This window comes from Varroa jacobsoni, unplaced genomic scaffold (genome assembly GCF_002532875.2).
Source record: "Varroa jacobsoni isolate VJ856 unplaced genomic scaffold, vjacob_1.0 scaffold_1070, whole genome shotgun sequence".
NCBI classification, from domain to species: domain Eukaryota; kingdom Metazoa; phylum Arthropoda; class Arachnida; order Mesostigmata; family Varroidae; genus Varroa; species Varroa jacobsoni.
The window spans coordinates 205451-217977 of NW_019213972.1; the positions used below are offsets into that span (position 1 = coordinate 205451).

Sequence of the window (12527 nt, forward strand, 5' to 3'; positions counted from 1 at the left end):
TGACACTATAGATCTTCCTTATTGAGATTTTACAAGTATCCCCTGCTTAGCCGATTACTAATGATTTAATTTGGAATTTGACAGTATCAAACCTAAAAAGTGCGCAAACCTCCGCAATTGAGGCTGCATCGGCAAAATTAAGCAAACAACTGTCATTAGTACTAAAAAGCTGTTCATTTTCCCGCGGGAGTTTCGTTCTTGTGCGATGACGATACGTAACCTACCGAGACATGTGAAGAGGGAAGTAAGGACCACCGAACCGATCGGATTTACCTGAAAAAAAAAAGACGAAGTCAACTACCAGTGTCTTACCAAGGCCTGAATAATACCGTTAATTAAAAAAATTTATGAGAAAGTGGCGACATCTAGACTCATCACGGCTAAACCAAGAAGCCAATTATTCGATGGTTCAAAGGATCGCTTTTTGGTTGTTCGCTAGTCATGAATAATCCTAATGTTCTAATGATCCACCTAGGACCAATTGATGGACTTAAACTTTTGTCTAGAGCTTTCTGATGACGACGGTACAATGCAGCTTATCCAGAACAAACGCTAATACTGATAATCGATGCTTATTGATTGAACTGAATTACTTTAGCTTTGCCTATTGGATCATCGAAACCTTACAACCTGTCGCAGAGCCTTTAGAAATAGACAACCTCCTATTCTATAATTATGGAAGTACATTGTGTCTTCGAATAACCGTAGATGCACACAAGACTATATGATACTAGATATGATATACCACAAGTATTTATCATCGGGTATTCTAATAGTTTACCTCAAGGGCTACAGAATTCTAATGCATACGCACATTTCAATAGTTCGTCGCCGGATACAGGACGCTTCATCAAAAAACAACAAAAAATAATTAAAAAATACATACGGCTACCAGCCTGATTGTGATGTCTTTTTTATTTTATACATCTGGTTGATAACCGAAGTACAATCAGAACAGCGTAGGTAATGAACCAGAATCTCGCAGCATCTTCAACTTCGCCATTATCCTTGGGCTTTTTCGAGCATAGCGGTGAGATCTTCTTTCGCCGCGCGTAAGCTCGACGCATGGCTTCGAAGTCTTTCAAGCTGCACTCTCCTTTCTAACAACAGCTGTTCGAGTTGCAACCGTTTGCGCTCTGCTTCCCTGTCCACCAACATGAGACGATTACGCGAGCCCATAGCCTATAACGAAATAAAACAGAAATCGTCATTTTTATACATAAAACCAAATTTTCAGTGTTATTTTTTAAGTCAACAAGAACCTTTGTGTTTTCAATTTAATTACACACCCGTACTTTTAACACAACCTTGTTGTTTCAGAACTATTATCTATTCTGCAGCACACTACTATTTTAGCTAAACAGCGGTCTAAACATTTTGTAGGGTCATACATTCTCCCTTTTAACCGATTGCCAATTAGACCGGAGTCCAGTTAGTATGCAAGGTGAAAATAAGCTTCCAACTCTAATTCTTGGAACGATTTTTAAAATATATGGGCTTTAATGTTCCGGTTTCCACTTTTTTTTCGTTTCGCTCAGTGTTCCATGTACATGTAAAATACTGATTCTAGTCACGGCTCGTACAAAACATATAATGAACACTAGAGCTTATCCGCTGTCATAGTCATAGGCTGGCAATTTGGGGCAAATAGTCTGGCCTATCTTGTAAATGCATCAAAATTGAGGTGAAGAAGTACGAGAATACCGCAGTTACAAAACAGGCTTCAGGTAGGGATTATACGCGAATTGTACTAGCTGCAAAACTAGTAGCCATCTCGGTTTTGAGACTGTCATACTGTTAAAAAAGAAATACGCCGTGTGAAGATAGCGATTTTCATAAAATGGCGAAATTTTAGACATTTCAAAAAATGTAGTGAATTTCAAGTGCATCGCTATATGACATAGGGTGTATCTCTATAAGTATAACCGTGGCTATGTTCAGGACTTGGATTTTATAAACCTAGCCCTGCAGAAGACAAAATCGCTAAGGCTTCAGGCAGAAGGACTGAGAAAGTCATTCACTACATGTGTGTAGATATTTAGCAAGTAAACAGTAGTTAGCAGGATTGAAGGCTTTCAATTCCGGTAATCACTGTTTACTTCAGCCGTGAAGAAAAACTGAAATATAAATTGACCTGCCTCTTTTAAAGCCTTGGTACAATAGGACGAAGTGGTCGACTGTGATTTTCCAACAGGACTCTTAGGTTTCAGATGAGTATTTTTTTTTTGAAAATTTTAACTGGAGAAATATCCAAAAGTGCTAGCAAGGAAAGGAGGATCTGGTGGTTCCACAGAGCGTCATCGGCGCTATTTAGAACTGTCGTGACTTCGCAATTATTAACAGAAAAATCAAGCATCAGAAATGGGCTGAAACTCCCAGAGCTTTCGGAGGCAAATCGAAGTCTTGCGAGGTCAGCTAACATGACGATATCATTTTGATTTCAATTTTTTAGCGAATTGAAGATGAGTAGTTCATGAGATAGTTGCGGTTTTATTCAATAATAAATAGACGTATGTTGATTTCAAATCGTATAATGATTTACGAAATAGTAAATATTAACCGTAACTTATTTCGACGTATTGAGAGAAATAGAAGAAAGCGAACGCGGCATATGTTATAAAAGATGTATCATAATTTCTGTCTGCAGCACATTTAATTAGTTCCTAAAAAAAAAAAAACTATTAATATTCTAAATCTTGTTTCGGCAAGTTTCGGGCACTTTCTAAATTAGCCTACTCTTTGCTTGGTAATGTTTCTTGAACATATTACACATTAATTTATGATTAAAAACGATTAAAATTGTACAATAGCAGAATCAGCTTAATAAATTAATAGTTTTAATCTCTTTATCATTTGAACAAAATCTGGTCTTATTAAAATACATCTAATTTTTGGGTGATAGAGACCGGACCGCTGTCCTTACGTTATCATAAGTTCACTATAGAATTCAACGGCTGTTGAAAAACACCATAATTTAACATTTCGCATAATTTAACATTTCGAATAAACTCAAGATACGATTCGGTTGTTAACGATTTAATTAAGTTCCCACTTTAGGGTCCTCGATTGTCAATTCTGTAGATGGTAAGCTGCATTTTCGTGTCGCTCACAAAATAAGCAGTTTACTATTAAATGAGTTTGAACGTTTATTTGTACAGACCACAGTGTCAGGCCACACCATTGGCTACGCTGTATAGTTCGGCATCACACTGAGCGCTTGCCAAAAGCGGCGTCCCATGCATTCTCCACGGGCTCTATTATACGGAACCTCTACCTTATACTGCTTTTCCACTATTTCAGCAATCTATTTTTACCTAAATTTTTTTTTCGCAAACACCAAGGATCGCTATACTAATAAAATTTTTTAAATATTTTATCCCGTAGGAGTTCCGTGATTTACTGAACTTTATTAATTAACTCAAAAATTATTGAGTTATTACCTAATTATATTATTTAGTCTTGAATTAATTTCGAGTTTGTCCACGTTTAACTTTGATTTTTTATTCTAGGCCTACCTTGTTCATTTCCTGAGCTGCAAACTGAAAATATTAAAAAAAGGGACTATAATAGTACTAATAATACCTAAGATACCTTTAAACAGACAATATTTACCTTTAGTCGTTCTTCGTCCACCTTCTTACTAAGATCATCGCTGACTTTTAAGAATTTTTCACTAATCTCGTTAAAGGTTTCCATTTGAGAAAGGAATTTCCTGAAACAATCGGAACAAACTGTCAAAGTATGACAAATATTCATCGTATAAAACGTACCACGGAAACATAAATATCACAAAATGCATTATTGTACACTTATTCACGACTACATTAGTGGTATATGTGTGTATGTAAAATGTACCACAAAAAAATGTCAGCTTATCTGGAGTTATTTAGCGGGTCAAAAAAATAACTTAGACATTATAATGTTGGACTTTTGGAACGGTGGGATTTTGGACTATCCTAGATATCATCGTCATTGTTATTTACACATTGAAGCCAGCGTTTTCGAAGTTCCTTAAAGGCCATCTATTTGTAGTTTGCACTACCACCCCCAATCTTGTTATGGGTAACTTGTCTGAGAGAATCGACGGTAGGACACGCTACGCCACCTATCGCCCTCTTTAAGACAAGAAAGCAATCGAAATTAGACGGATGAGTTATATTTGGAGAATCTAGGAAGCACAACCATCGCTCGAGCCTGGCTTCCTTGATGTAGGCCCTGATTGCAGCATGGCGATAAGGCGCAGTGTATTGTTATCGAATAACTCAACGGAGTTATAGTGAAGGAGCAGAGTGGAGTGGCAAACAAGAGCATTAGCTTACGCGAGTACCGATTTGGTACTGCCATCGAAATCACTTTCTTTCCTGTTCAATACTGTTGATTCTTTTCTGGTGGATAACACAAACAAAGCCATGTCTGGTCTACGGCGACAGTGTAATCTAAGCGGATATCCTGCTAGTAAAAAACCGTTCCCAAAGCACAATACGCGTTTTTTTCATTTGTCCTGGACTTAATTCGTCCGAAATCCACCATTCGCTTTTTTTTTCGTTCTTAGTGCCTTCATCGCAATTTCAGATCACATGCGCATATTTCTCAGATGGAATGAAAATGAGGTTCAATGGCTATGCTTTGTTCTGCTTCCGTCATCATAACGACTCGTTGCCCGCTTTAAGTCCTCACGTGTAGCCACTTCCTATGCGGTCTTCAATGTTCGAGTTTCCGTTCGTAAATGGTTGCGTCTGTCTAGAACTGCTATATCGCTAAGGGCCTCATTGCGTGGTATTTTCGGCAATTTTCGATGGGGTCCACCGGCGCTCTCACCTTCGAAAAACAAATTTAACTAAACGTTGATTTTCAGCAATAAACAATTTCTTCGTCTCTAAAGTCATTAATCTTTGATGGCATCATATCAGCTTATAGTAGTAGACACCCAAAGACCTGATATAAATACCCACCAAATTTGATCTTGTCATAACGCTAATTTATTTTTTACCCAAATATTTTCTACCCGCTAAATAGCGCCGATAAAGCTAATATTTCCTAAGAGAAAATTGACACAGAGAACCAGAATTATGCCACAAAGGGGCATTCTCTTGTCTGCAAATTAGCTCCTCACTTTAAATAATTTGGGATCAATCAGTGTCCAACAAAGTTCACAGCACAGTGCTATCGTGTTTAGTTTATTGGCTTGAGTTACTGAATAGCCTATAAATATGTGATGTTATTAACAATTATGTAAATAATCATTGTATAATAACCAGTGAGAAACGTAAATGAAGGTTTCCGTACTTGCAATGCTCTCTAAGCAGAGTTGAATTATCGTTCTGCGGGTCGAGCAGTCTTAGTTGCGACATTTGTTCATCGACGAACAGCCCCAATTCAGCCAAAACTTCTGTAGCAGCTGACATTTCCATTAGCTAATTTTGCTTAATAGGTGGGGCGTCTAAAATGAATAGTATCTGTAATGATTGATGCGGTTATCATTCAAACCATTCGGTCTATTATATTAAAGATCGTCCTCCGAAATGTCTAGGTGCCTAGAGCAAAACTAAAGAGCAAATAGAACTGCGCATACATATATTTACAATAGACCGCACTAGCCAATTTTCACTTGGCCATAAGTTAGCTTTTTCTTAAACGAAGTAAGCATGAGTAATAATAACAACAATAATCAATTGCGTGTCTATAATAATAACTTCTAGCGAAAATTGCATTGCTAGTTCCTGTCCTTTTTTTTAATCACTAATTAAACCTAATTAGATTATAAAAACAAAGTCTGCACTGATCAGGTATTTAGATTATATAGTTTATAGGCCATATTTAGTCTCGACTACTGTTTTTTTGAGATCTAATACTCACTTTAAGCTTAAAAGTCGTTCGGTAAAGAACGCCGGATCAGGTACGAGACAGTCTCTGCGTTACCATAACGACAAAAGACTGAATTAACTCACGCTGCCCTTTCCACGTTACTCTCTTCAGGGGAAGTGCGGGGTGTTAAGTGAACAGTGGCGCAATTTGGTCCGTTCGTGAGAACCCTTAATTCGGTAGGTCTCAGGCGTTTTCCAATTAGTTTTTGTGCGGACCCCTTTTGCTTGCGGTTTTAACTAAGATTTAATAAGAGATGAGTAGCGCGTGAAATGTTCACTTTGTGAAACGTAACCTGCTTCAATTTTTTGCTTTGCTAACTTGCTTTGTCTTCAAGATGCATGGTTTAGATCAGAATTTTATAAATTATGATTGTTCTAAAAGGAATGTCGAAAGCAGAATAGCGGTCTGCGTAAAATTAACCCAAATGCGATGTACCTTGTCCCTTCACGTCTGAAGGTACGTAATCGAAGCCTACCCGACTAACTACTTTAAGGGTTTCTCTTATTCGTACTTGCTTTGCAAAACCCGGACCCTTTTAGACAAGCCGAGTTTTGAAGCATGTTGTATTATTATTGTAAGCTACATTTAGATATGAAACGCTATATAGTAGTCAGCGTCTATAGCCGAGATAGGTTGATCTCCAACTGTACACCTGCTTACGCCTTTGCTCAAAGCTTTTTTCTCAACCATAAATCGACGTCATCGTCAATTGTCGTAGATTTACTCCAGCTTTTTTTATATATACAATACATGATTTTAACATAAGGCGCGAAAAATAAATTTGATCCATTTTTAATTAGTACGTAGGGAACAATATACAAACCAATAAACATAAAACCAAATTTAAGTATACGTAGGCGTTTCCCATCTACGCTACACAAGCACTCTTTACTGTGTTCCAAACAAAACAAGTGTTTCTAAGAGGATATGGGGTTTCTATGTTTTTTCTGGAATATGGCTCTAAGATAATATGCTTGAAATAAACAATAACGTTTTCTTTATTATTACGTGTGTTTTTCAAAATAACTATGAAGTACTTAGCTAGCTTGCGAGACGTTCGGGTCCTTCCTTTGCATTTTCGGTTACCTTACACTCCAACGAAAATTGCCTATTGAAAAGATCAGAACTTACCGCTGATGGAGTTGAGGTATCGATTTGCATTTAAATAGTCGGCGACTAACGTGTTACGAATGACATTTTGACATCTTGGGGACGACGAAGTATTAAGAATATGTCTAAGTTACGTCTCAGTTCAACAATGAATTAGCATTAGGACCGTCACAATTAGGGAGTTGATACTATATGCTTACTCATATTTCGAAACTTAAATCAGTCACAAATAACATACACACGCCGATGGATTCAAGTTGTTAAATAAAACGGGTTTCAAGAAGATTCTGTAAGGAACTGCATAATCTTCAGACCTATTGGGGCTATGTTCCATCACTTATTATTATATAGTAGATAATTTTCACCGACCACCGGACGACTCATTCAAACAGCTTCACAAAAATGTAATCATTAGCACCAAGTAATAGGTAAAGACATTTTTGAAGAATCAAAATCTCAAGTTGTAATGAAAAAGTGATCTATAATGATTCCCTTATTTTGAATAATTCTTCCTTTACAGCAGTGAAGATATTTTGAAGTAAGTTTAGATTACTTAGAGCACTTAGCAACAGGGCAAAAACTAAGCATCCTAGACAAATAACCGGAGCTGCTGGGCAGCTTCACGTCAAAAACATCCTTTAGGGGAACTCGCGTATTCAACATCATCTCTCTAGATCAATGTCAATCTGTTTCTGTCTGGCCAGCCCAAACTTTATAACGGGAGTCCGAACTAAGTCGCTGGTTCCGGCCCATACAACCATCTTATATCACATCTGTCCCAAATCAATGGATAATTCAGGACAAAATCAGCATGCATTCAAATCTAAACAGCGTTTAAATATGTAAAGGAAGCCTTTTTTCCTATCATATAACGTTTCTTATTGGAATTTCGAAAATAAGCTAGTCGCAAACGGCAAGAACAGCTAGTAGATGAGCAAAGGATGAGCCATAACACGCTTGCAAAGAATCAAAGGTTTCTTGTAAATATTCAGATTGCGACAATAGTTTATTGCTCTTATGTTTAACCACCACTTACATATCTATTTGGACTCAATATCATTTTAAGTAAAGGGAATAATTTGACAATAGCGTCAATCGCCTGTTATAACTGAATCAGCTATTTTTATGGTATGCCAGTAGCTGTATATGGCGTACGTCGGTCCAACCAGTAGAATGAATATAATAAAATACCCTGTTCATTTAATAAGGAAGATAATTAGATTATGACAGCTCCACACAACAAAGTAAACGCGTACCCATATGCTCTAATAGTTTAGATTGCTTGGGCATAGATACAGTCCCCATACAAAAAAAAATTTAATAGTGATAGGTACCTTATAGTAGTATCATTTTGTCAATATTACTAAAGGTACCCAAGATGTGATGATATAACAACATTGGTGACAAAGGATCTGACGGCACGTCCATACAATTGCCATGCTTTTTCGACGCTTGCAACATCTCAGTATGTTACATAAGTACAAACATTATCCAGGAATACTAGTTTACTTGAAATAGATGGTTACACAGTGGCATCTTGGTTGTGTTCGTTGCAGCCATTGTTCTATTGTACCCGCCGTCTTCTAGTTGTACTCGTTACGTTACGCTGAGCTTCACGTGTATCTGTCTCAACGTTGATAGCCCAAAGCACTGCAACGCCAGCAAGAACCGCAAGAGCGAAAAGTCCGACCATCGCCATGGTCAAGAAAACCCTCCTTGTCCGAGTCCGTCTTCTCCGTCTCGTTGGGCGCTTTGATTCTGTGATGTATAAATGTTACAGACTTACCTAACAGCAATTAACCTATGATAATTTAACTTGAAAGCAGATTTTTATCGCAAAAAACACTTATCTAATCGCGATGATAATGATGATTACTACATATATGGAGAAGTGGTATCATTACACAGGTTATTTGTGTCCAGTGGTCTCGTGTTAGATACTCCTATGGGCCACAGGACAGGGCGTACTAACCGGGAGAAAATCTCTTCGGCCATAAACCTCTTTGCATATCAAATGCTATAACACTGGGAACTTACTTATTAGTCGTATATATGCTGTATTTTACGTCGTTTGTAGAAAAAAAATGGAAACAATTAATCGCCATCAGGTGAAATATCAAGAAGAAAACCATTTAAATATTAACAAAAAGGTAACACGTCAAGCAGAAGACAACTTACCATCTGTTGAAGATGTTTTGCTCTCTATGAGCACGTTGTGATGGCCAGTATATTCGCCAGCATTGAACGTCTGCTTATTGAACTGCGGCTGTGGTGAGGACTGTCCTGATCCACTCAGGCTTCGACTGATAATAGAAAAGGTACTACAGATGATTAGGAACAACTATATCCTTTTTTTCGAATTTATGGTGCTTGAAGTCGAGCCAATTGCAAAATTTATTACTGGATTTAAAAATCTAAATGCATATATCTTCAAATACAATACCGAAATTTATTGATTTTATTATCTTACTGGGTGTACTTTACAAGGCCTTAGTTCATTGTTAGAAGAAGAATATGTATGCAGATTTGAGCTATCAAAAGCAAAAACCTAGTGTCAGTTATGGGTACGTATATGAGTTTCTTCATTTATCAAATCAGCATCATTTGGTACCGAAAGAGTATGTTACTAAAATTGTATGCCCACACGTTTACGCAGCGTGTGACCTTGTTTTTTTGGCGTTTCTGCACATGACCGGCAGGCAAGCCATGTGGAAATACATGAAGTAAGTTATGCAGTTCTATAAGAGATTAACCAAAGTCTGAGAGTTTAGAAGGTGGCCTTCGGCGCTATATCTTCCTTATTTTTTTTTCTGTACGCACATAATTACACCATATAAACATAATATTTCTAATTTAAAAAAAAACGAAAAACCATTAATAAAAAATAGCTTAGTCTGAGTTTTTACCGGCAAAATTTGATAGAGCTCGTGGAATTTGGAGCATCGTTCGACGGCGTCTATAAAAACCTTTGGAAATTTTCTTATTTGGAATCTTCCTTATTTAGAAGTACATGGTACTACCTCTACCCTTTATATAGAAAAAAAAACATTTTACGGAAGATTACCGTTCTTACCGTCAAACTTCGTTGCGACATCTTTCAAACACCCTGTTCCTATGAATTTGCAACCTTCAAGGGAACTTAAGAAGTACAAAGAAAACAGATTCCAATATTTCCAAAATTCAACAGCGCCTATGAATTTATAGCTTCCATGCCTAAAATGTCGGCATTCATAGCCTACTTTGCGTAGGTCGCATAGGAGTCATTGGCCGCTATATTAATATATAGATCACATTTTAAATCAAAGGGCTGTCAATGTATTACCATGTCACAAGTATTAAGCACGTTCCGCTAGAGTTAAAGGAATTCTCGCCAGCATAACTCAAACTATTAGTTTGAATTCCACCAGTTAAAATTACTAGCTTGTGCAACTTAAACAGCAAATGACAACTATCAGGCAGGTGTCATAGAAAGGTGTCGTTGAGTACAATATAGCCTACCTTTCCGAGTTTTGATCTTCATCCATTACGCTCCTATTATGAGCCTATATCAACGGTCAATATATTAGTGCTGTTCCGCCTTTGGGCTAAACCATAGAAGAAGTCCACGGTCGTTAGACAAGACGCTCCCACATATCCTTTCTACACTTTACTTCACTTCCTACAACTTTTTAGGCATCCACTATGGCTTTTGTTATTATAATTATTATTATCAAAATGTCAAAACAGGCTGGCTTTTCAGGACTTTGTTATTGCAGTTAAAGAAAAGCCAGTTAACCAGAATGACTTCGTATCATATGTTGTTTGAGCCCGTCAAAACGCTACCAGCTGGATTTCATCACATTTCCATATTGCCGATGTACAATATAGACTTCGCAGACGATTGCGCAGATTTTTGACAATGTAACACGTGCAATACTACGAGATTTTAGGTGCAGTTGAATGCTCGAAAGAATCATCCAGCGAACATAAAAGGCTTTGAAAAGCCTGAGGCCACGATGGGTGGTGAAACACGTCACTTCCGAGATTCACAATCGGAAAACGGATTTTACAAACTGTCATAATAAACTATCAAAGTAAAAAAGAGCTCTCTGTAAGAAGTACGAGAAGCTGTGACAGACTATGAAGCCAGATTAAGCGTAGCCGATATGCCAGCATTAAAATCATAGGCACAGTTTGTGGTAACGGTCATCAATGGGAGATGCAAACAAATTGAGCCGTTGTAACCCTATCTAGTAGCTTGAAGAGCTTACAGTTGGTTAAAATAATTGGTTTGTACGTCCTAGATAGCATAATCGTCATCGTAAACCGAGTCCCCTAAACGCTGAAGCAAGCAAATCCTTTGATTGAATTCGTAATTTCTTTTCTTTCCAATTTATCCCAAAGTCCTAGGCAGATCCAACGTACTGGGACACCGTCTTCAAAAAGACGTTTTAAATTTGACCCTCAAAAAACATTTACTATGAGAGCAAATATTGCTGGCTTAGTAGAAATATTTCATGAACTGTATGTTTCATCCTTGATGAAACATTAAATTGAGCTATATATTAAGTATCATTAGACGAGCCTGCAGGTCTTGTCCCGCGCCTATTTTGTTGTGATGTGAGAACTTACGAATTCTCAGCGATCGTCGTTAAATAAGTCATCAAAAAAGAGTCAGTTTATCCAATTATGCTCGATAAGAGAAATAAATTTCTTCGGCTGCTAAATATTGATTTAATCAGCTCCACCCTATGAGCAGCTTTCTCCAGGATGATTCTCTAACGACTCACGAAAACATGCAAGTCCAACAGGCCGCTTTACGGTGTGACTTGGAAGCGATAGACAGACAAACTAACATAAATGTTTAGAAAACAGGTAGAGCCTTTTTTTAATATTGTGCCTGTCTTACTACTAAGCATTTTTTACGTTACCTGTGTAGAAATAAAAGGCTAATTAATAATAATTATATTTATTATAATAAAGGTAACGTAATGAATAGCTTCCCCCACAATATAGCTTTAACACAGTTTTTGGATCCAACACATATTGGGCACACTTTCTTATTAATAGAATTCTTGGCCCAATTCGTGCACTTCAAGGGTCGTTTTGAATTGGTTTTAGCTTGACCCCTAGTAGAATGATAAGTATAAAAGACTAATAGGTGTAGATAAACTCGGTGGACTTGTGGCCTTTCCATCATGTGTACTTTCCGTCAGTTTAACTCTTTTTTTTTTTCACTGATATACTCACCCTATCTAAAACTATAGCATACGCCAACGATTATTACGTTTATCGTAACTACCGAATCCGTTACCCTTTTGTAGTCATTTTATCAATCAACTCTGCTATAAAATCGAATTACACCTAGCCAAACATGAGCTGTAGGTTGATTGAAACCTCTAGTCTTACAATTGTTTGGTTGCAGTTCTTCTAAGGTTCTAATGCAGCATTTCTATTTAGTAATTATTTTCCTTAATTCCGTTAAACTATTAGCAACGTTTACCTCGTGACAGTTGCCTTAATTGTAGTACTTCTCAAATACAATTTCTATTGTGAATAACCCATTCATTGTA

The 12527-nt window shown here is 37.2% G+C and overlaps 2 protein-coding genes across 3 annotated transcripts; both read right to left on the reverse strand.

Moving 5' to 3' along the window:
- Positions 1-871: 871 nt before the first annotated feature.
- Positions 872-6074, reverse strand: IFT20 (intraflagellar transport 20). The gene is made up of 4 exons (XM_022843681.2): positions 5857-6074; positions 5287-5456; positions 3613-3712; positions 872-1182 (listed from the first exon to the last, which is right to left on the reverse strand). The coding sequence occupies exons 2-4, from the start codon at positions 5409-5411 to the stop codon at positions 1003-1005; spliced, it is 405 nt and encodes a 134-aa protein (XP_022699416.1). The 5' UTR covers positions 5412-5456; positions 5857-6074; the 3' UTR covers positions 872-1002.
- Positions 6075-7949: 1875 nt separating this feature from the next.
- Positions 7950-12012, reverse strand: LOC111266307 (uncharacterized). 2 transcript variants are annotated; one of them, XM_022843682.2, is made up of 3 exons: positions 10474-12012; positions 9154-9278; positions 7950-8733 (listed from the first exon to the last, which is right to left on the reverse strand). In XM_022843682.2, the coding sequence occupies exons 1-3, from the start codon at positions 10497-10499 to the stop codon at positions 8540-8542; spliced, it is 345 nt and encodes a 114-aa protein (XP_022699417.1). In that variant the 5' UTR covers positions 10500-12012; the 3' UTR covers positions 7950-8539. The 2 variants fall into 2 exon arrangements, with proteins under 2 accessions (XP_022699417.1, XP_086826983.1); XM_086970857.1 differs by having other exon boundaries at positions 7950-8761.
- Positions 12013-12527: the final 515 nt, after the last annotated feature.